The 23,010-nt window shown below is 65.8% G+C and overlaps 2 protein-coding genes across 2 annotated transcripts; both read right to left on the reverse strand.

The window, feature by feature from the left end:
- Window positions 1-4,931: 4,931 nt before the first annotated feature.
- On the reverse strand, window positions 4,932-10,172 carry HEXIM1 (HEXIM P-TEFb complex subunit 1). Its single transcript, XM_082779321.1, has one exon. It carries the CDS (start codon window positions 9,968-9,970, stop codon window positions 9,050-9,052), a length of 921 nt encoding a protein of 306 aa, XP_082635447.1. The 5' UTR covers window positions 9,971-10,172; the 3' UTR covers window positions 4,932-9,049.
- Window positions 10,173-11,125: 953 nt separating this feature from the next.
- Window positions 11,126-19,161, reverse strand: ACBD4 (acyl-CoA binding domain containing 4). The gene is made up of 10 exons (XM_082779320.1): window positions 18,923-19,161; window positions 18,699-18,819; window positions 18,521-18,605; window positions 18,329-18,449; window positions 15,931-16,044; window positions 14,618-14,724; window positions 13,896-14,055; window positions 12,400-12,578; window positions 12,002-12,046; window positions 11,126-11,649 (listed from the first exon to the last, which is right to left on the reverse strand). Exons 1-10 carry the CDS (start codon window positions 18,990-18,992, stop codon window positions 11,539-11,541), a joined length of 1,113 nt encoding a protein of 370 aa, XP_082635446.1. The 5' UTR covers window positions 18,993-19,161; the 3' UTR covers window positions 11,126-11,538.
- Between the last annotated feature and the right edge of the window lie 3,849 nt (window positions 19,162-23,010).

Below are 23,010 nucleotides of genomic sequence, written 5' to 3' on the forward strand. Positions count from 1 at the left end.
TGTCTCCAGCTGCCAGCAGGCGCCACGGCCTCGCCCCGAGCAAAACACCGCAGGAAGGGCCCGGGTGCAAGATTTGGGGGCTTGGGCCCGTGGGGAAAGTTCCTGGGGTGGGGGCTCCGGGCCGCGTCCACGCCACCCCTCCTGCTCCCGGTGGGAAAGCCACCGTGTCCTGTCCCTGTGTGTCCCCGTGTCCCCGGGGTGGTTTCCAGCCCGCTCCAGGTCGCCCATTTTGTGTGGGACGCGAGGCAGACAATGACAAGCTGCCTGGTTTGCTGTAGGCCCTACAAAAACTCCTCTGCGGGGCTCTGCCCGCTCACCCCACAGTGCCCATGGCCGTAGCCATCAGCCCGGGTCCCACGGGGACACCCCGCGGTGTCGGGGTGCAGCCACCGTCTGTCATCGCGCCCCCACTGCTGCCACCCCCCCTTGGCCACCCGACTGCAGCCCCTGGGGGCTGTGGGCAGCACGGGGGGGACGGTGCCACGCGGGGGGCACGAGGGGAACGTGGAGGGGACAGAGGGGATGTTGGGGACACCGGGCACAGGGTGGGGACACGTGGGGGCCACAAGAGGATGTGGGCCATGGAGGGCGTGTGGGGGACACAGGATGTGAGGGACATGTGGGGGACACGGGACATGGTGGAAATGTCGGGGGACATGGGGGACATGGGGGGGGACACAGCAGACGTGGGGGCCGTGGGAGCACAGGGGGGACACCGAGGACCTGGGAGGACCCAGGGGCACCTGGGGGACCCTGAGACACAGCGGGGGGGACACGGGGCTGGGGGCACCCGGGGGAAGGGGGGTGCAGGGGGGGCCGGGACAGGTCCCCCGGGGGCGGGGCTGGCTCTGGGCGGGGCCGGGGGCTGGGAAGGGTGGGCGGGGCCTGGAGCGTTGGGGGCGGGGCCACATGAGGAGGGCGCGGGGGGGGGACTGGGAGGTGGGGGCTGGGAACTGGGAGCTGTTAATTGGGAACTGGATACTGGGAGCTGGGAACTGGGAGGTAGGGGCTGGGAGCTGAGCTGGGAGGTGTTAACTGGGAACTGGGAGCTGAGTACTGGGAGCTGGAGGCTGGGAACTGGGAGGTGGGGGCTGGTTACTGGGAACTTGGAGTTAGGAACTGGGGGTTGGGAGCTGTTAACTGGCAGCTGGGCTCTGTTAACTGGGAGCTCTTAACTGGGCGCTGTGCAGCCACCACCGCCTGCACTGGGTGCGGACGCCTCGCTGGTGGTGCCTGATCCGCGGCAGCCTTGGCATGAAGCGGAGCAGAACGCACGGCGCGATGCGGGGTCACGGGCTGGGGCTTGGGGCGTGCAGGGCACGAGTCCTTGCGGCAACCCCCATGGATCATCCCCATGAGGAGCATCCAGTCCAACGCCTGGCTCCGCACAGAATGCCCCAAAATAACAAATTCTGGTGTGGTGTGGCCCCGAATTGTGGTTCCCCCGCCCCCGCTGGGCACAGGACACGCTCGGGGCAACACACGCAGAGCTCTGGCTCTGGCTCACCGCCTGTGGGAGCGAGGACTGCGTGTGTGGAAGCTCCCGGTCCCAAAGCAGGGTGAGAGCCCCGGGAGGGTGGCACACACACAGCTTGGCAGCAGCAGCTTTGCAGGCAGTAACGAGCACTGCAGCCAGTAACGAGGCTGCTGGGTAACGAACCCAGGTGCAGCTGCTGGGAGAGCCCCCCCCCCATTTATCTGAGGGACTTTTTAGCTCCTCATTGTGATGGCGAGGGACAAAAATAACCGCACGTGGCAATGGCAACCTCAGAGCCAGGGTCAGCCCGGCCAATGGGACGTGTGAGTGTCGCCACAGCTACCAAAACCGTGTCCCCAACACAGGAAAAAAGCATAAAGTCCTAAAGAAGGGGGTCCTCGGGCTTGCAGGGACGGACCGGCACGTGGGAGCGCGCTGAAACACCCCCCGTGAGCTCGGGGTGTGCTGAGGAGAGGCGAGGAGCAATGAGCCCATCCCAGGGATGGCGGCTCTGCCTCCCTCCTGCCCCCTGAGAAGATGCCAGCGACCCCTGTGCTAACGCTGCTGCTGGGGCCGGGGACAAAACCTCAACTGTGCCTCAGCCGGGGCTGTGGGGCTGAGCTCGGTGCTGGGCTCCCAGGGCTCCTCCTGCCCCAGCACGGCGCTGGCCATCGCCACCACCCAGCCACAGAGCCCTGCCAGCGCTGCCTCCCCGGTGGGTGCTGCCAGGGACATGGGCAGTGAGCCGGCCGAGGGGAGCTGGCACTGCGCCGGGGAGCTGCCGCGTGGGGTGTGGACGTGGCAGCAACGCTGCCAGCCTCAGGCACAGCCACAACGGGGTTCTGCAAAAGGGTTTTTGCTCCCTGCTTTTTCCTTGTACCTGCAGCAGGGTCACATTGGGACAGACGCAGCGAGAGGGGGCATCTGTCCCCTCCTGCCCGCTGAAATCCTGAGGCTGAAAGCAGCCCCAGCCCATTTCACTGCCACCCTTCCCTTTTTACCTTCAGGAGCAGGCCGTTTCCAACGGCAGCCCTCCAGCAGGAGAGATCAGCACGGTTAACTCAGCAACAGCACAAACAAAGAGGGTGGCAACGCCGGGAGTCCTTTAACCACAGAGCTTGTCACCACCTGCCCTGACAGCGAGGGGCTGCTGTGGGGGCAACCGTCAGGCAGGCAGCGCTCCTGTCCCGTTACCGCACACCTTCACCCGCACAGCCTCAGAGAGGTGCCACCGAGAGCTGAGGGCAATGCTGCCGCGCTGCTCAGAGATTTTAATTCACCAGGAACCAGCTCGCCAGGAACCCTGCTCTGAATCTTCCCCTGAACGCCAGGAATGGAAGCAGAGATGGGGTTTGTGGAGGCTGCCGAGGAAGGGAATTTGTGCGGCACTTTGTCCGGAGCCACTCACCACCCTGCCAAATGGTTTTGTGTATTTTGATACGTTGGCAGATTACTTCGGAGGAAGAATCAAACTGTCTAAATTAAATCTCAAGGAGAGCCTGTGATCTTGTGGTTTACCAACCCAGAAAAGATCTCTTTACTTTTGTAGCAGCAAAATTTGACTGAAAAGGTTTCACCGGGCTGCACAGGCCGACTCCCTGCACCATCCCCCTCGTTCCTCCCAAACTGGCACCGGGACACAGCCTGGGCTCGGCCCGCTCTGTGCCTCCCGTACGGCCCAAGACTTCTGCACGGCTTTTTGCCGCCCCCTGTGCCGTGCCGTGTGCCCGGACCCCCACCCGTGGCCGTTCCCTGAGCGCCTGCCGGGCCGGGCCCCCCCCGGCACCACCCCGGGGCTCGGGGCCAGGCCCCACGCGGGGAGCTCCCGGCCGCGCCCCTCGGGCCGCTCCGTTCCTGGACACCCAAGATGGAGCCGGGAGGAGGAGGCAGAGCCGGGGTTAATTAATTGAGAACTCCGTTAATGGACTGGGATCGCACAAGCCGGCGGCTCCCGGGGAGCTCCCCAGAGGGGCGCGGGGTGCCCGTGAGCGGTCAACGGGCACGAGAGCGGCGTTCGCGGGGACGGACCCGGCAGTGCCCGGCCCGGGTCACAGCGGGGGGGGGCAGGGCCCAACCCCCGGCCCCGGCGCCCCCCGGGCGGGGCCTCAGCAGGCCGCACCAGGCCCCAGTAGGCCGCAGGCCCCGCACCCGTTGCCATGGCAACGCGCCTCGCCCAGGTGCGGGGCCCCCCGGGAGGGGCCGCTCAGCATCACGGGACAGCGAGTCCGCAACCGCCTCGCCTTCGTCCCCGCGCCGCGGCGGCGGACTACAACTCCCACAACCCCCTGGGGGGCAGCGCAGCCCCCTCCCCTTCCTCTCCGCCCCTCGCTCCCATTGGCTCCGCCGCGACGCCGAGCGGCCGCACGGCGCCCTCCAATTGGCGGCAGCGCGGCGGGGCCGAGGCGCTGCCTATGGCGGCCGGTGAGGGGGGGAGCGCGGCCGCCATTTTGTGTGCGCGGAGGCCGGCGCCGGGTCCTCGGTGCCCGCCGCGGCGGGGCCGGTGAGGGGCCGGGGGCGGGCCGGGGCCGGGGGCTCCGCCGCGGCGGGGCCGGGCGGGGAGCCGCGGGGAGGCTGCGCCGCGGCCTCGGCCTCAGCCCGGGGCGGTGCGGGCCCGGCCCGGCCCCGCGCTGCCGGTGGGGGGGGGGGGGCTTGTGGCAGGCCCCGCTCGGGGCCGCTCCGGGGCCGCTGCCCGGGGGGTGCCCGTGGGGGCGGCTTCGGGTGGGGTTTGGTGCCGGGACGCGGCTCCCGGGGGGGCGGAGGCCGCCGGTTGTCCGCAGGGGCTGCCCAGCGCCGCCACCCCCAGGGCCCGGTGCTCGCTGCCTCACGGCCCGGCCCAGCGGCCCCGGGGGAGATCGCAGCTGCCGTGGGCTCCCCGCAGCAGTGACACCGCGTCGCTTCCAGAGACTGCAAAATAAACGTGCTCCCCGTTGCTGGGCCGCCTGGGGAAGTCTTCAAGCCGATAATAAACTGCAGCAAACATCGCCCGGTGCTAAACGCCGCTCCTCTGGCTGGTGGAGACGAGAGCTGTGGAAATAACTGGGTGTTCTTGGGCAAGGAGAGGAAAAAAAAAATAAATAAAGCGTGGCTGCGTGGAAGCCGTGCTGGGGAGGTTTGAGACAAGAGGAGCCCCTGGAGTTTGGCTTCCCGGGGAGCAGGGAGACTGCTGGCAGCCCCTGAGCGGTGAGCGCTGGGGGTGCCGGGGCTGCTGCTCCCAGTGGGCCCTGGGCTGAGGCCCTGGCTGTGGTACAGGCACAGTGTCTTTAAGCAAGTTCCTCGGCCACGTTTTTTCTTCCCTCTGCACATTGGAGGTAATGCCAGCTTATCCCCTCGGTATTCATGGGGCTTGGTTCAGAGGCAAAACAGCGAGGTTTTGGAGGCTTCTGTTTTAAGTGCAGATTGTGTCGTGTGTGGAATCTTCCAGTCGTAAACCAGATTATGTTTATGTGCTTAGAGATTTTCTTTTTTTTTTTTTGAAGCTGTTTTGTTGAAATAACTGCTGGCAAATTTTCAGGCTGGCTTCCATGTTGCTGTACTAGTTCCTGAACTCTGAAGCTTTGTGTTTTACATATTGCAGCACTTCTAAGCTGGGAGGTTTGTTGTCGTGTGTGTCTTAGCGCACACACAATAGCTGATGGTCTAATTTTAAGTTGATTTTGCCAAACGAATCAGAGTTATATTTAGTTTAAGCCGCATGCCTTGCACCTCTCCGGGTTGTTAGAAGGTTTTTTTTGGGGGGGAAGGGTGGGAGCAGAAATGAGAGAAACCACAGAGGGCCTGATCCTAACAGCCAGGCTTTGGTATGTTGCAGATGGACCAAAAGCTGCCAGCTTTTTGGAAGGCTGTTGGGCACTGGCCTCATCAGTGAGCGCTGTAAAAACTCTTCCTTGTACTGGGTTAACTCCCTGTTACGCAGCTTCTCCTTTAAAAAGAAATACTGCTTATATTGCAATACAACACGATCGTCGGGATATCCAGAACAGCTGTGTAAGTATCCTGCTGTAGCTTAAAGCTACAGAAATCCAATGAAACTGGTGCAAGGGAAGTCTCGGGCAGGGTAACGCTGCATTGCCGGCGCTGTACCCGTGTGTGGTAAACTGGGAGATGTCAAGCAGCAGGGCTTAATGGGCAACGTAAGGCAGATCGCAGCACTCCAGGTGATCCCAAAGTCAAGCCGGAATGAAAAAGGCGAGGATCGGCCTTTGGGCAGCAGGGGAACGGCAGCGGCGAATCGTCCCTCCCTTCGCTGCGGGCCGGTGCTGGTGGAAGGTTGCTCAGCACCTCCTCTTCTGCTGGTGTTACCGGGCAGGATCTGGGTTTCGCTTCGCATGAACGTTGGCTGTTACAGGGTGAGCACGCTGTTGGGTTGGACTGCTTCCTTTTTTGTCTTCTTGCAGCGTTTTCAGGGAACTGGCCTGCTGTTGCACTGAAGAACGGCTGTGACTGAAGGTGGGATATTTCAGTCCCCTTTTGTGGTTGTGCCTTAGCGCAATAATTTCTGCCTCGTCCAGCTGGGCTGGGGAGAACCACAGGCCTTTCCTCAGCGAGTTGGAAAACCCTCGCAAGGGAGGAACGGTGAAAGACCTTTAGCCAAGAGGTCCTTGCACGGCCGCGTTTCTGAGGTTGCTGCAGCGCTGACGACCCGCCCCGCAGCTGGCACAGCAGCAGCAGGCGGGGCAGCAGCGAGCCCCAGAGCCGTGACGGGCAGGAGCCCCAGCATGGCAGGTTCCTGCCGCCACCGGCTCCGCGCCGACGTGCAGCCCATTAGGAGCGGTGTCAGTGAAGCTGCAGAGGCAGCAACATTCCTGGGCAGCACAGCTCACTGCTCGAGCAGCACGCTTGATCTCAGCTCACCCAAGGAGCCGGAATAAAGGCCAGCTGGCTCCAGCAGCCCAGGAAGGACCAAGCGGTGGTAGCGAGAGCAGGGATGTACTTCAAAGCTTTGGCAAACGCGGCTGCTTCGCCCTCCAGGGAGGTGCTTGCCCTCGACTAGTTAAGGCAGTGCTGCCTTATTGTCAGGAGGGACTAATTGCTGCCCTTTGATACCACATCACTGCCAGTGCTGCAGCACGATTAGCTTTGCCGAGCTCTAAGATTTTATTTGTTCCTCTCAAACAATCTTGTCACCTCTGCACCAGCTCCGAGCTCTCCCCTGGGCCGTGGCAGCGGGACGAGCTCCTGTCCCTCACCAATCCACAGGGAGGCTTCAGAGGCCCCCAAGTGCAGTAATTCTGTGTCTGCTGCGAGGGACAAATGCAGGAGCTGGAGTAAGCCCCTGAAAGGAGGCACGCTGCTCCAAAACGCCTTCTGAAATGGGGATCTGCCTGATACATATTAAGACATCGTTAAACCAGAGCACAGCACGGCTGTAGAATCAGAGTCGATCCCTGCGGTGGGAGCAGTGGTGCTGCGGGTGCGGGGGCACTCCCCTCATTTCCTAAGTCCCATCAGGTGAAGTATTTTTGCAGGTTGGACAAAAAGTTGTGCCTCTGCATGAAACGTAACAAAAGTTGGGGGCAACTGGATGGGGGGCAGCGGGTCTGGGTTCCTGAACATCATTGCAGATGTCGCCTTGTAACTGTTGCTGCCACATTTGACTAACGCCGTTTCCTTGTGCTAAGTTTTTCACCTTAACCAGGTGCTCAGCTCCGTGCTGGGCAGGTTGGTGCTGCCTCCAAGCGCGATGCCTCCTGCCGGACTTGGTGCTGTCGGGCACTGCCCTGCCCCAGAAGAACGCGGGACTGCCCCTCGCAGCACAGTTAGAGGAAAAATCTTATCTGGACAACTCCAGGTGCTGGAGAAAAGAGCCCGGGGTGAAGGCAGGGGGCTCAGCAGCTGCTGTTTCTCTTCCCGAGTGATGGATCTCTTCCTAATGAGCAGGATCCTGATTAACTCGTTGCCTCTCACAGCACCTCACCCTGGTCCGACTCCGGGAGCAGCAGCGGAGCCTCGCGAGCGCCCGGCTCCCTCCTGCAGCCAGCGCTGCTGCACCGGCGCTGGCTCTGCCCAATGATGTCATAGCAGAGGGAAGGGAAAAAAGGCGACTGCGAGGCTCCTGAGCAAGTAAACCTCCGATAGTTTTCCTTTTTTCCTTTCCCAAACTAAGAATTGATGCCAGTGTAAACCCCAGAGCAGGTTTTTTTTTTGTTTGTTTTTTTTTTTTTTTTTTTTTTTTTTTTACCAAGCTCATGTTAAAAACTTCCCTCAGTCCTTAAATCTCCTCTCAGTGACAGCATCGCTGTGCTGCTTCAAATCCCCCAATTCTGTAACAACTGCTCTGAGCAGAGGAGACCCTTGCTGGGGGAACCTCGTCTTCCCCCTCACCCCTAGTTTAAACCCTCTGTTATTTTATAAAGGGATGTTTCCCCCCACAGAATGACAGGTAGTTAAGCAGCCCGATTCCCCGTTCTGGAGGTACAAGTTGCATTCTGTAACACGCGTTCCCAAACTTGAGCCTGCTGTCCTTCGATTACACAACAGCACAAACCAGAGCAGGCTCAGCCCCTCCGCTGCTCTGCCCTTTAACTTACCTGGGTTTTCCCCACAAGAAAAACAACAAATCCCAAACCATCAACCACTCAGCTGCTTGGCACTTCACCTGCCTGCTCGCCTTCCATTTCAGGTACAGCAGCAAGAAACGAAAAGGTTTGGCCATCACGTGCAACTTCCACCAAGCTGCCTCATTTGTCAGCCATTTCTGAGGCAAAGTGCTGACGACCAGAACTTTTCACAGGGCCACTGCAAAAACTTTAAGCCTCACTTGTAGCATTAAGACCATTTCCAGGCATTTTTGCTGTGATTTCAGCTAACTGGCCCAGGTTCTTACAGAACTAGAAGGAAGCAGGAAAATTAAGTTTAACTGAGCAAATATATTTTAGCTTATTAATACATTAGAAAGGTATAAGTAGTGACCATTATACAAATTATATTAAGAGCACAGGATGTTATCCCTCTTCCAGGTATTTTAAGAGTGCCAGAGCATAAAATCATTTCATGGGATTAGAAGTGAAAAATGAGGGGGGTGGGGGGGGCGTAAGGGGGCAGAACCAACTATGCAAAATTGCTAAGTGAGAAATTCCGGCTAGTTTTAATCGAAAAAACTTCATAGACCAGTTGTAATATCATGAAAATGATTCAAAATGTATTCCCGCATGGGAGAATGACATTTTGAATATTTTCTAGAAATCACACCGAAACTGTTACAGTTACAAGTAATTAAATTTATTAGACCTCTATAATTTTTATAGTCAGTTTTGGCCAATTTACAGGTTTCTTGGGGATCATTTTTGGTTTAAACACACACACACACAAAAAAAAAAAGCATCATAAATCAAGTTCACTTATACATCAACCCCTCCCCTAGCCCCGTCACAGCCACCTAAAAAAGGGGGAAGCCTCAGCTGCACACAGGCCGAGCAGCACACACACTACACTACAGCGAGAGCGTCAAACCGATACAAGGCTGTGGTTTATTCCGATTACGCGTCGTAAAAAGGGTCCGCCGGCGTCTCTGTACACATGTATATAATGTTACATCCCACCACTGTAAAAAGCCCCCCTGTCCCCCCCCCAGTGTCACTCCCCCAGCTTGCTGGGGGCTTTCTCCTGTCTGTGCAGGTCCTTCTCCTTCAGCAGCTGCAGGTTCTCGGCTCGCAACCTGTCCACCTCCAGCTCCAGCTGCCGCACCCGGGCCGCCTCCGCCGCCTCCCCCCCGTACTTTTTGCTCTCCATCCTCAGCCGGTTGTTCTCGTCCTCCATGCGGGAGAGGCACTTCTCCAGCTCCAGGTACTCCTTGACCAGCTCCTGCTTGCTCATGTTCTGCAGGCTCTCCACATGGTACCGCTCGTAGGTCTCCGAGAAGTCCCTCTGCAGAAACTCGCTGCCGTCGCCCCCCATGCCGTCGCTGCCGCCGTCCTCCTCGGCCGCCTCCTCCAGGAAGTCCTCCTCGCTCGTGTCGTCCGACTTGGCGGCCGCCCGCCGCGGGTACAGCCCGGTCTTGAGGTCGGGCTCCTCCTGGTCGTGGTCCTCCATCAGGAACTGCGTGGTGTTGTAGGGGGCCACCGGCTGCCCCTTGGCGAACATCTCGGCGCGGAGCCGCGAGGCGCGCAGGCTCTGCCGCTCGTCGAACTGCTGCTTCTCCTCCCAGCTCAGCTTCGAGTAGGGCTTCCAGCGCCGCTTCTTCTTCGACGGCCGCCGCCGGTGCTTCTTCTTGGCCGGCCACTCCTCGGCGCGCCCCACGGCCGCCCGGTACCGCGGCCCCAGGCCGGGCCGCGCCGCGCCGCCCTCCGCCGGCCGCCCCTCGGCGCCGCCCGCGCCCTCCGCCGCCGTCGCCGCCTCCTCCTCCTCCTCTGCCGCCGTCGCCGCCCCGGGGGCCGGCAGCCTCCCGGCCTCGCCGTCCGCCGCCGCCGCCGCCGCCGGCTGCTGCTGCTCGCCCAGCTCGGGCTGCGGCTCCGCGGCGGACGGGGGCTGCGGCTCGGCGGCCGTCGCGTCTGCCATGGCTCCGGGCTGCGCTCCCGGCCGGCGGCCGCTATCCGCGCCGCATGGGGGCCCCCTCAGGCCGTCGGGGCCATGGCACGGGGCCGGAGCCCGGGGGTCGCCGCCTCCGGTCGCCGAGGGGTTAACGCCGCTGGGCCCGCCCCCCCGCGCGCATGGCACGCGCCGCCGCCGCCGCCTCCTCCCCCCTCCGCGCCCCGCCCCTCCCCGCACCGCCACCCGCCGCCGCCGCCGCCAGCTCCCGACTGCCGCTCCCCGCCCGTTTCCCCGCCTTATATAGCCGCGAGCGCCCCGCCCCGCCCCGCGCAGGCGCGCTGCTCGCCCCGCCCCCGCCGCGCGCCGCGCCCCGCCCCCGCCGCGCGCCCGCCGCTGCCACCGCGGCTCCCCGCGAGCCGCAGGCCCCGCCCCGCGGCCAATCGGCGGGCGCGGGGGGCGGGACCTGGCTCGGAGCCCCTCCCCCTGGCCGCACGGACGAGCGGGCGACGATTGGCGGGGCGGAACGTCACTCACGAGCCGCTCCACCAATCGGGGAGGGCGGGGGGCGGGGCCGGGCCGTACCACGCGCGAGGAGGGGGGGCGACCTTCAGGGCGGCGCTGAGGGCAGCGGCCCCGCCCCCCCCGCGCCCGGCGGGTGGCACGGCCCGAAAAGAGTCCCCGCGGCGCGGAGGGACACACGGGGTGCTGCGGCCCCGCCCCGCGGCCCGGCCCCGGTCCCCCCGGGGCTGTCGGGGGTCGGCGGCGGGGCCGAAGGGGGAGGGGGAGAGAAACGGGGGGGGGGGGAGAGGGGGAGAGTGCGGGCGGAGGAGTCCCGGGGCCGCGCTGGGTGATGCGGCCCAGAGCGCGGAGGGAGATGTAAACAAACCGGGCGGGGACGAGGCCCGGCTTAAAGGCGCCGCGGCCCCAACCGGAGGGGCGGGGCCGAGAGGGGGAGGGACGGGGGGGGGGGGGCAGCACCCTCGGGGACCCCCCCCCCAGGGACCCCCCCAGGCCTGAAGGCGCGGGGCCGGGCCGGGCACACCCCCCCCACCCCCCTCCCCCCCCCAGCGATGTCCCCGCCACCGGGGGGCACGGGCACAGCCCGGGGCTGGCGGGGCCGGGCCGGTGGTCGCGGGGTGCCCCCCCCCCGGGGTCCCCGCAGAGCACGGAGCGGGCGCCGGGCTGAGAAGGCAACGCTTTAATGGGGCCTCGGCCCACGGAGCTCCCCCGGCTCCCCGCGGGCCCCCCCGGGGGGCTCCGGCCCCGCTCCCCGCTGCGTGATGGCGGCGCCGCTGTGGGTGCGGGCAGCGCTCGGTCGCCCCCGTGCGTGCGGGGCCGGGGCCCAGCGGCTGGGAGCGGCGGTGCGAGGCGGCCCCGCCCCGACCCGAGGCAGGCTGCGAGGGGGGCCCGGGGGGGTCCCGGGGGGTCCCGGGCTCGCAGCTCGGCTCCCTCGGGGCCGGGGCCGCCGGTGGCAGGAAGGCGGCGGTGGGGGGTGGGGGTGCGGCGGGCCCGGCGCTTTCCCGGCTCGTGAGAAGCGGATCGAGGGCGGTGGCGGTGGCGGTGGGGGCGGGCGGAGCGGGGCCGTCCCGCGGCGGTCACCTCTTGGTGCCCTGCCAGCGGCGCAGCAGCCACTGGGTGACGAAGGGCCAGGCGATGAGGAACAGCAGCGTGCGCGGGGACACCGCCAGCGGCCACGGGGACGCTGCCTGGTGGGGGACAGACGGGGGGGGGGTGCACAAGGGCTCGGTGTTAGCGCTGAGACCGAGCCCCCCCGGCCCCTATCCCAAAGGGCAGCGGGGGCACCGACACAGCCCGGCCGTCCTTTTTGCGGCCGTCATCCCGCCGAGGTCTCCTCGTGCTGCCACCGCATCGTCCCTGCTGCCCGGACACCGGGGACACATCCCCAGGGCTGCTCCTGCTTTCCAGCTGGGGACCGTCCCCCCGTCTGTCCCCCACCACCCCCAGCAACATCAGGGTAGGGGCTGTGGAGCCAGGCCCCACGGGGCAGGGACACGGAGGGGCCAGCAGCAGGAAGCGCCCTGCCTGCCCCCAACTCACCTGCGGTGCAAGCAGCCGGCCAGGTTCGGTCCCAGAGGCGTCCCCCTGCGAGACAGGAGAGGTGTCAGGGTGCGGCCAGGGCCAGGCACCCCCGCTCAGCCACCGCATCCCCACAGAGAGGGGCTGGGAACAACCGGGCCCAGGCAGGGCTCTGCAGAGCAGCTGGGCCAGGACCCGGGGCAGTGGGGATGGCGGGGATGGTGGCTCCCTGCCTGCACCTCGGGGCAGCTCAGAGCAGCATCCACAGCCTCCACCCTGCCAGGCCACGACGGCAGCCCAAGGTCTCTCAGCACCTGGGCCAACCCGGGCTGCATGGGCAGGGTCAGGGACCAGAGACACCTGGGGGGCAGCACAGCCCCACCCAGCACCCCCAGCTCTCTGCGTGGCCAGGCACGTACCTGCGCAGAGGTGAGCGTCTCCAGCTCGCTCAGGCGCTGCAGCACGCGCTGCATGTCGTCCTGCAGGGCCCGCACGGTGCCGGCCACGTGGGCGTCCACCTCCAGCAGCAGCCCCTGGCTCCCGTGGGCAAGCTCAGGGGCGCTCTCGGCATCCTGCGCCGCCCCGGTGAGCTGTGGATCTGCAGGGTGCAAAGACGGGCGCTGCTCAGACAGGAGGCGGCCGGGCGCTCGCACGGTGCACGTGGCGCAGGGGCGATGCCACTCGCCCGGGCAGGCCGAGCTCCCCGAGGACCCGAGGCCGTGCGCTGCTGCTGACGGATCTCAGCGGGTGCCTGCGTCCTGCCCCGGGCTGCCCACACGGCTCTGCCCAACCTTGGCACACGCAGAGCTGGGAGCTCCCAGCCCGGCCCAGCAGCTCTGGGGACAGGGACTGGCACCGTGTCCCCCAGTGCAGCAGTGGCTGTGCTGGGCAGCCTCTGCCCCACTGACACTGCACCTGCACGGGCACACGCGGGTCACCTCGGTTCACCAAGCGCGGCAGCGAAGGCCAGGAGGGTGCCTGGCCTGTTTGCTGCCACTCTGCCGGGCCCTAGGGCTCAGCTGAGCCCCCAAACCTGCCTCACCACAGCCTGTGCGACACCCAAATAATCCTCACTGCAAGTGGGGGACAGGCAAGTGCCTGCCGTGGCACGGGCTGCTCCTTGGCCCCTGTGCTGCCCACTCGCTGCGGTGCCCCGGGGACAGCCCAGGCTGGCTTTGTCAGCCTCGTTACAAGTTAACTCCCAAGGTCAAGCAGCCTGGGAGGGTTTACGGAAACATTAATGGGGAGATAAGCACAGCGGTGGGCCGTGCTCCTGCCCCTCCGCAGATGGAGCTCTGCTGGCGAGGGTGGTGGAGCCAGCCCCGAGCACAGCCCCTGGATGTGTCTGGCAGGACGGGGAGAGCACGGGGCAGCAGCAGGGCTCCTGGCTCCATCCCTGCAGCAGCACTGACACCTGCAGCACCGGAGGCTGGTGGCACGCGACTGGCACCGCAGGAGGGCTGGAGCAGGGCAGTGGTGCTGTCCCCTGGACCAGTGCCTCCAGGGGCACCACGACCAGCTTGGCCCACCCAAGCCCCGCGGCGAGCTCCCAGCCACGTCCCACCACACCGAGGTGCTGCCGGTGGGGCCGTGTGGTGCTCGCTGCGGGGCTCACACTGCCGGGGAGCTGCGCTCTGAGCCAGGCTGCTGGAGAGAAGCCACGGGCACAGCAGCACAGGGCAGCGGGCACAGCTGTCACACAGCCTGGGGACAACAAAGGGGATCTGTCCCGGCGGGGTGAAACATGGAGCTGCTTGGGGACCGAGGGATGAAGAGAGGGAATGCACGGGACGTGTGGCTACTGAGCCAGGCTGCTGGTGGTCACAGCCCTCACCTCTCTGCTCAGCCCCTGCACGGGCACCCCAGGGTGAGGAGGGAGCAGCGGGAAGGCGCCAGGAGCCCAGCGCTCACCCACCTCTGTCAGAGCCCGGGGCTGCGAGGCCAGTGCCGCTCCTCCCCGCTCGTCTTCTGCCTTCGCCCCGCTCTCCCCGCCCAGCAGCACGGGGCGCTCGGGGCTCAGGCCCGGCCTGGGCGCTGTTCAGGGAGAGCCCCTGCTTGCCCAGCGGCTGCCCAGCCTGTGCGGGGGTAGAGAAGAACGGCCCTGAGACCCCCCTCCCTCCCCGGGGGACACGGGAGGCCAGGGCAGAGCTCCTGGGGGACCCAGGCGTGCGGGTGGCCTCGTGCCTCCTGCCCAGGGGCGCTCGCTGCGGCACTGGAAGCGCCTCGCACTGCGGGTGGCACCGCGCTGCCTGTGAGCACAGGGACGAGCAGGGAGCAACGAGTGAGTGGCGGGGCCACCAGGCGCCTGCACGGCTCGGGGCCAGCCCTGCTCAGCCACCGGGGCTGTGCTGCAGCAGTGAGGGAGGCTGCAGGTGCTGCCGGGGCACCTGAGGGCTCCTCAGCCTGCCCTCGGTGACGGGACCAGGCTCCAACGCACAGGGACGCGGCAGGGCTGCTTCACCAGGGCCCCTGTAGACGTTTGGGGTGTTGCAGGGCTGCCAGGAAAGCAGTGCGGAGGTGACAGCAAGACGCAGAGAGCTGCCTGTTGGGAGCAGGGCTGCCGGCAGGGGAAGTTTCTGCCACGGTGTGGAGGGACCCCAGCCCTCCTCGAGGCCGTCCTGCCCTGGGAGACGTTACCTGCTCGGGCTCCATCTGCTCCAGGGTGTCGCAGAACACTTCCCCCTCAGAGTCACTGGCCACCTGGCTACCCTCGCGCGTGTCGGCAGCAGGAGCCAGCCCTCCTCCTGGAAGGGAAGCACACGGCTCAGCCGCAGGCGGTGCTGGCGTGACAACGGTGTTTCGGGGCAGCAGAAGCCCCGCGCGGGCAGAAGGCAGCCGGGCTGCAAGCGGGCACAGAGCCGGTGTCAGCGTGCACAAAGCAGGGGGGCAGCAGGAGGCCGGAGCTCTTCAGTGGGAGGCTCAAAGCAGCGTGAACTCCACCTGCACGAGGCAGCAACACATCGCTCACGCTCCTGGGGAGGAAACCGAGGCACAGAGGGCGAAGGAATGGGGCTGCTGCTGGCTCAGCACCGCGGCTGGGAGCCTGAATTCCCCGTCCCCTCCCTGCCCAATGCGTTGCAGAGCCTCACTCACAAGCCCCAGCACGGGGCTTTCCAGGGCAGGTCTCTGCGCACGTCCAGCTCCCCCCAGGAAGGAGGCTGCCGTGTCCTGACAGCACAACCCCTGGCACGGGGCACTGCAGCATCCGAGGCCCCAGGGAATCAATCTTCCTCCCCTCCCACCCCAAGTCCAGCGCTGCTGAGGGACAGCGCAGCGCACCCTGTACGTCCCGCGGGTGCCACCAGCGGGTGCCAGCTCCCGGCTGCGCTCAGCCCCAGCCCACGCTCGCTCCGTGACCATATTCGCTCCTCGAGGGAGGGCCGGGCAGGACTCCTCCCTGCAGCACGAGGCCGAAGCAGGGGCCTCTTCGGGCGGGGAGAGCTGCGTGTGTTGCCACGGGGGGGGGCACAGGGAGTTTGCTGTCCCCAGCACAGCGCCGGCAGCGGGTGGGTGTGCTGGGGCCGTGCAAATCCACCACCAGGGCACTGACAGCCCCACAGAGCCCCACCGGCTGGGCAAACTTGGCTCGGGCCGAGGGAGCACTTCCCCTCCCAGAGCACCTCTCAGGGCATTTTCCCCGTCCACGGGAGCACGTCACACTCCCAGCCCTCAGCCCTCTGCGGCAGGCCAGCAGAATCAGGCCCCTTTGCCCAGACACGAGCGACACGAAGGCACCCAACGCGCTCAGGGTTATCCCAGCACCGAGAGCTGCCCCCACGAGAAGCTCCGGCTCTGCGTGACCAGGGCGGTGCCCGAAACACAGGCAGGGTCGGACCACACGTGCCTGAAGCCAACAGCTCTGCGGAGAGGTGGAAGCCCAGCCCGGCTCTGTCGCCGGTGCCTCCTCCGCGGGGTCTCTGCCGGGTGCTGGCCACGCCGGGGAGACCAACCTGGCGCTTGCTGCCCGTCCTGCAGCTCCTCGGGCAGCACGTCCTCCCGCTGCTCCGGGGCCGGGCCGCTTGCTTGCTCGTCCTGGCTGGGGTCGGCCGCCTGCTCCTGCCCATCTGCACAGAGACAGAGAGAGGGAGAGCAGGGTGAAGGCGCTGCAGACATCCCTGTGGTGCAGCCCACCCTGCCCGGTGCTGCGCTGGGCTCCTCGCAGCTGTTTCACTGCTGGGCAGAGCAGGGGACATGTGGATTTGGGAGCCTGGTGCAGCAAGGATGTGCGCAGCAGCGAGCTTGATGGCTAACAGGAGCGGAGGAGAGGCTTCACCCGGGGGCAGGCAGCAGCCAGAACGTGTCTGTGTTTATAAACCAGCTCCCGCCGTCTCCTCGGGTGCCCGGTTGGGCCCACGGGGTTAAGCCAGCCACGCAGCCCTTTGGCAGCTGGGACTTTGCTCCCTACTCCTGGCCATGCGGGGATGTGGCAACGCCGCCCTGCCGGCGCCTTGCCCACGCACCTCTGTGGGGCTGCCGTCCCCAGCCCGCCACCACGCCAGGCTCCCAGCTGCGGGACGGGACCACACAGCGCAGGAGGGAGTGTGAAGGCTGCTCCGAGCCCAGCACCCCAGGCCTCTGCTCAGAGCACGCCCTGTGCCTGCCCCGCCGGGCAGGGTCCCGTCACCTCCGCCCCGAGGAGCCGAGCTCCACCACCAGCCCCTGTGCGCCCGCGGGGCCGGGGGAGCAGCACCGCCTGGGCGGCAGGATGGAGGTGCTTAACTGTGGGTCCGGGGTTGCTTCAGTCTCGGCCTGTGTGTGCTAAGATGTTTGGGAAAGCTTTGTCGGCTCGAGACCTGCTGCGACCCTGCGCCATTCACAACTGGGTTCCAAGTCGTGGTTTATGGTGCGCCGGCTGTAAATAAACAAGAAGGAGTGTGGCTTGGCCACCACACGCACCGCCTCTGGCCTGCAAGGCGAGGGAAACCACGCAGCTCTCTGCGGGCCGGCACCTGCCACGTTCTGACCGTACCTCGGGCACTGCTACCAGCGCCCACCCACCTTCCTCACCTGCATCATCACCAGCAGAAGTTGCAGCAGCACATCTCAAGGCAGGTTTAAGAGCCTTTAACACAAATGACTCAACAGCTTAAGAAGCTCAGACTTTTAAACCATGTTTCAGGCACCTGGGGTTCCTTTGCTCTGCAGACAGTGCCGGGTTTAGGCACAAACGAGGCCGTCATTTCTACGTGTCACTATGCAGGGGGACACACTCGAGTGAGAAATGACAAGGAGGTTAGCCCCAGCTTCTATTTACCAGAGAAAAATAAAGTCTGTTTGCATTTTAAAGGAACTAGATTTGATGTCAACATAGAGAACAAAAGCATCTGGGCACCACAGGAAGGAGCAGCCCCTGTAAGGCCAGGAGCAGCCCCTGTAAGGCCAAGCCATACAGGAGCGTGCCGTCCAGGCGACGTGTTTGGGCAGCTCTGCAGACACAAGGGGTGACAGTGGCTGTCAGAGTGGGGACAGATGCCTGGGGACAGGCAGAGAGTGAGGCTGTTTGCCAGAGCGCCTCTGACATTAGGGAAGCACTGATGGTTTATACCTGCTGCAAATATACCCCAAAGCTCACCTGCTGCCGAGCTAATCTACTGGAAATTAGGCACAGGAACACGTCCGGATGCACAGCCTTTCTGTGGCAGCCTCCCCTCTGAAACAGCACGGCTGGCTCTCGGACAGCCAAACCCAGCCCCTCACTCGCTCAAACTCTTCTCGCAGGAACCACCCTGCTCCAGGGGTGAGAAGGGTCCCCAGCAACCCCTCAGCGTGAGACAGCAGCCACCAGACACATGTGGAAAGGGCTGGAAGAGGACTTTTTATAGTACAAGGCTGTTCCAGCATCTCCAGATCCCACTAATCCCCTTTCCCAACCCCTGTTTCTCCATCTCCACTCTGCTGCAAAAACAGGCACCTGTTTCTATCGGATGACCCTGGCTCTGGTTGGCAGCCCGCCCTGCCTGGAGGCGTGCCCGTGCCCAGGCTGACCAGAAGAAAGGAGAGCCCCGTGGACGGGATGCTGAACCTGCACCAAGTCCCCAGCTCTGCCTTTGGCTGCATATGGCCTTGGGTTGTTCGGAAGCCAAAGCTCAAGTTTTCTCCCCAGAACTTTAGGGCCGAGAGAGCCCACGCTGAGGAGGCACCTGCTGGAGAGCGGTGCTCAGACAAGCACCTCAGCAACACCTCCTTGGGAGCTGGGGAGCCAGGCGGGACGTGGTGTGTCCCCCTTGTCCCCTCTTGGGGAGCAGAGCCTTGAGGCGACGGCCGTGCCGGGACAGCAGCAGCAGGGGACCAGGCGTGAGGAGCGAGGGGCATGCGGGGCAGCGGGGGGGCAGCGGGGCTCCCACTCACCCTCTTCCCCTTTGAAGAAGTCCTCGGGGGGCCGCGGCATGTCGCGGATCACCTCGTAGAGCGGCTCGAAGTACTTGAACATCTCCCGCGTCGCCTCGTCCATGGGCACCGTGTCGATGACCTGGGGACGGCCACAGCTGCGGCGGGGCCCGGCGGGAGGCACCGGGCCGGGCCCGTCCCGCTCCCCGCTACCTTCTGGGCCACTTTCTTCATCTCGGCCACGTACGCGGCCATCGCCTCCTCCTTGGTCATCCTCCCCAGGCTGTGCCAGGCGTCCCTGCGGGGCGCGGCGCCGTCAGGGGGGGCCGGGCCGGGCCGGGCCCGAACCGGCCCCGGAGCGGCCCCGACCCCCCCCCTCCCCCCCGCTTACCACTTGTACCGGCCGATGGGGTCCCAGAAGCCGGGCCGGGGGCCCTGGCAGCGCCCCGCCGTCGCCTGCTTGTAGTAGCTGTAGAAGCGCAGCATCTCCTCGTAGGACGGCCGGTACGAGCCTGCGGCACCGCAAACGCCTCAGCGCGGCCGCCGCCGCCGGGCCCGGGAACGAGCGAGCCCCCCCTCACCCCCCGGGGCCGGTTCGGGCCCGGCCGCACTCACCGCTGCGGGGCAGCCCCTGAATGACGCGCACGGCGGCCCGGAACTGGGCCCCGCAGCCCGGCTCCGCCATGGCCCCGCCGCCGCCGCCGCCCCGGGCTCCGGCCCGGTCCCGGTCCCGGCCCCGCCGAGCGCCTCTCCGTGAGGGGAGAGCGCGGGGCCAATCAGCGCGCGCCTTTCATCATTACCTCGGCGCCGCGCCCAATCAGCGCGCCGCTTCCGAAACGGGCCGCGCTGCGCCCTCCCCTCCCGCCCCGCTCGGTGAGCGGCGCGGCGGAGCCAATGGGAGCGCGGCTCGAGCGCTCCCTGCTGGAGGAGGGGCGCGCGACAGCCAATGGGAGCGCGGCTCGGCCGGGGAAGCAACGCCCCCTACTGGCCGAGGGCGGGGCTGCAAGGCGGCGGGCAGGGGGCGGGGCCCCGGGGCGGGAAGGGGCGGGGGGGATTTAAAGGGACAGAGACCGGGGAGAGCGGGGGGGGGATTTAAAGGGACAGTGCACGGGGGGGGACACTGGGAGCACTGGGAGACGCGCTGGGGGCACTGGGGGCACTGGGCAGGGCGGGCATCATGGGGGGGGGCTCACTGCAGGGTGGGTGTCACCGCGTGGGGCAGGGGACTCGCCGCAGGGCATGGGGCAGCTGGGCCTGGCGAGGCGACTGGTTGGTTTTGGTCGTTATTTTGGTTAATTATAAAAATCGAATTTAGGTCAATGTGAAAAACGAACTGGGATAACGGCTGTGGGGAGGGGGGGGCGGAACCGGGCCCCTGCCGTGAGGGTGCAGGGCGAGGGTGTGCTGCGGGGGGACGGGGGTGGCAGCGGGGGGCACCCCGGGGCTGGGGGCGTTGCGGTGACAGCGCGGCCCGGGGGGGGCACGGCCAGCGGGGGGCCACCACGGGCAGCCCTGCAGCCACCTGGGGCTGCCTGGGCCCAGCCCTTGGCCGGGGCTGGGTGCGGGGAGGGGGCCAGGCCACGGCCACATGGCCCGCGCTCGGTGCGAAAGTTCAAGACCCAGCAAAGTGAGGCAGCGAGGGGGGAGCTTCCATCCTCCCGCCACTTCGGAGCTCCCACGGAGGGTTCCTGCCCCCCCGGGATGGCGGCCGGGCTCTGACTCACCGCACAACCAGCCCCGGCCGCGGCGAACGCCCCGGCTCCAGCCATGGCCTGGGCCCGGCTCACGGGACGCGAGCTGAGCCCGACGGGGCCGGGAACGCTGCCCATCGGCTGCCTCCGCATCGCGGCAGAAAATGGCAACGCTGAGAGGGCCGGGGTGGGATCCGCTCCCCCAGAGCCTGCAGTGGGATCTGCTCCCGCTGCAGGCCGTGAGGGATTTCCGAGCCATGCCCCCCCCCCCCCAGCCTCAGCCGTGCTTATTTTATGCAATAAGCCATTCTTTCCCCGCTCGTAATCCTGCTATTAATAATATTGGTGGTGGTGATGTGTTGTTTTTTATTTTTTTTTTTGCTGGGTTGTGGTTATGCAACGTGTTTTGATTCCCCGGCGCGGCCCAGGGCTGGTGCAGGACGGGGAGGGGGGGGGACGGGACGTGTCCTACCCCCGGGGGCTGGTGGCTGCCACCACGCTCACGGCACCGTTTCACGGTTTGCTTCTCCCCAGGGATCTTCCAAAACTCGCTCGGTGTCGGCAGCTGAATTCCTGCCCGTGCAATTCCCCTCGGGGGCCGAGGGCTTGGAGCGGGGCCAGGGCAGAGCCCGGCTATCCGGTTGCAAGTGCATTTCGGGGTGGATGCAGCTGCTTTCCGAAGTTTTCCAGCAGAGAAAGAGGCGTTTTGCATCAATACACCAAATGCCTTCATTTTTGCATAAATAACACCAAATGCCTTCATTTCTGCATAAATACACCAAATGCCTTCTGCGGCTCCTGAACGGGTAAAAGTCACGGGCCAAGCACAAGGGGGCACTGCCCTGGGCTCTGCTGCCCCTGTTTAAAATTCCCCAAGTCCCCATGTCCCCAAAGGCCTCAGCACCCCAAAAACACGCCCGAGGGGCTGCCCAGATGTTCCCCCCAGCTGCCCTCATGTGCCCCCAGCTCACCCAGGTGTCGCACCGTGGTGCCCAGACTCCACCCCACGCTGCCCAGGTGTTGCCCTGGATCCTCAGACGTTGCTCCAGGATGCTCACAGACCATCCAGGACACCCGAGTGTTGCTCCAGGGGCCCGAGGGTCTCCCTTGACGTAGAGGTGTTGCTCCAGGACAACCAGAGAGGTTGCTCCAGGGATGCCCAGATGTTGCCCTAGATTTACAGACGTCCCCCCAGAGTGCTCAGAGATTGCCCATAGTGCCCAGATGTCACCCCAGGGTGCCCAGATGTTGCAGGGTGCCCTCCGGTCCCACATGTGGCCGCAGTCACCCTCTCCCTGACCAGTGATGTTCCCCCCCCGCCCCGTGCTGTGGTTCCCATTTCCTTGCTTTGTGCTGCAGCTCCTGGTCCCCACGTCCCGGCCTGGGGCAGCCTCTTGTCCCCCGGTGCTGGCAGTTTTGGCAAGAAGTGGTGCCAGCCAGGTGGCGGCAGCCCTTGCCACCAGCACAGGGCTTGAAATCAATGCCTGGTTCGGGTGGAGGGGCCAGGGAGCCTGGGATGGGGCTGGGGGCTCTCCCTCTGTGCCCACCCACCCATCCCCTCCGACCTCACCTGAGCAAGGAGAGAGCCTGGCACAGCTGGGGGAGAGGTGGAAATGGGTACAAATGGAGTGAATTGGGGTAAATCCCACATATCTGCACACATACGTGTATGCACACACACACACACACGCACGCACACACGTGCACAGCTGTGCACACAGCCGCATGAGCACGTGCAGGGGTGCACACACGTGCCATGCACACACGTCCTCCGCGGTGTCATGTAGGGGCGAGGGGACGCGGTGGCACGGCTCCTTCGCTGCAGGCCTTGGTGCCAAAAGCTTTGGTGCCAGGCTCCAGACCCCAGCTGCGGCGTGACCCCAGGCAAGGCCACCACGTCCCGCACCACCGGCATGGCCGTGTGCCCGTGTGCCACCAGGCTGCCACCACCCGGGTAGGCCAGCACAGCGTCACCCAGCCTGAGCGCACCGGGTGCCACCGGGGCTGGGACGAGGCGCTGTCGCTGTCCCCAGGCGCGGTGGCACAGGGGTGGCCCACGGGTCCCTCCTGGTGCTGGGCACCAGCTCCGGCACCGGCAGCCGTGCCCCTGGGCAGAGCGGGGGCCTGTGCCGGAGATGGGGGGCCCCTGGTGTAGGGCCCTGGGTTCAACCCCCCCGGTACCGTTCCCCCCTGGTACCGACCCCCTCTGGTGCCACCCCACTCCGGTGCTGAACCCCCCCGGTACTGACACCCCCGGTGCTGAACCCCCCAGGTGCAATCCCCCCGGTGCTGCCCCCCCCCATATGGATCCCCGCCGGTACCGCCCCCCCTCGGTGCAATCCCTTCGGTACCGCCCCCCTCCGGTGCCTCCCCCCCCCCGGTACCGACCCTCGTCGACACAGACCCTCCCAATGCAGACTCCCTCCTGTACCGACCCCACCCCCCCGGTGCAATCCCCCCGGTGCCGCCCCCCTCCCGTAACGAACCTCCCGGTACCGACCCCCCACCGGTGCCGACCCCCCAGTAACGACCCCCCCCGGTGCATCCCCTCCGGTACCGACCCCCTCCAGTGCTGAACCCTCCGGTACCGAAGCCCCGGTGCCCCCCCGGTGCAATCCCCCCGGTGCCGAATCCCTTCAGTACCGGGCCCCCAGGTGCCCCCCGTTACTGAACCCCCCGGTACCCAAGCCCTCGGTGCCCCCCCCCCCGGCGCCGCCCCCCCAGTACTGAATCCCCTGTTGCCCCCCCGGTGCTGAACCCCCCTGTTACCGACTCCCCCGGTACCGACTCCCCCCTTTGCAATCCCTCCGGTACCGACCCACCCAGTACCGACCCCCCCGGTCCTGAATCCCCTGTTCCCCGCCCCCGGTGCCACCCCCCCGTTGCCGAACCCCCCGGTACCGAGCCCCCCGGTACCTAAGCCCCCTGTGCTCCCCCCCCGGTGGCGAACCCCCCCCGGTACCGACACCCCCCGTTGCAATCCCTCCGGTACCGACCCCCCCCGGTACTGCC

Source organism: Aythya marila (genome assembly GCF_965140915.1).
Source record: "Aythya marila genome assembly, chromosome: 25".
Lineage (NCBI taxonomy): Eukaryota > Metazoa > Chordata > Aves > Anseriformes > Anatidae > Aythya > Aythya marila.

Coding starts and splice junctions, on each gene's coding strand:
- HEXIM1 (XM_082779321.1), bottom strand. CDS start 9,970: ATGGCAGACGCGACGGCCGCCGAGCCGCAGCCCCCGTCCGCCGCGGAG.
- ACBD4 (XM_082779320.1), bottom strand. CDS start 18,992: ATGGCGGAGCCGGGCTGCGGGGCCCAGTTCCGGGCCGCCGTGCGCGTC. Junction 18,820..18,922: donor TCAGGGGCTGCCCCGCAGCG/GTGAGTGCGGCC, acceptor GCGGTGCCGCAG/GCTCGTACCGGCCGTCCTAC. Junction 11,650..12,001: donor GCCGGCTGCTTGCACCGCAG/GTGAGTTGGGGG, acceptor GTCCCCCACCAG/GCAGCGTCCCCGTGGCCGCT.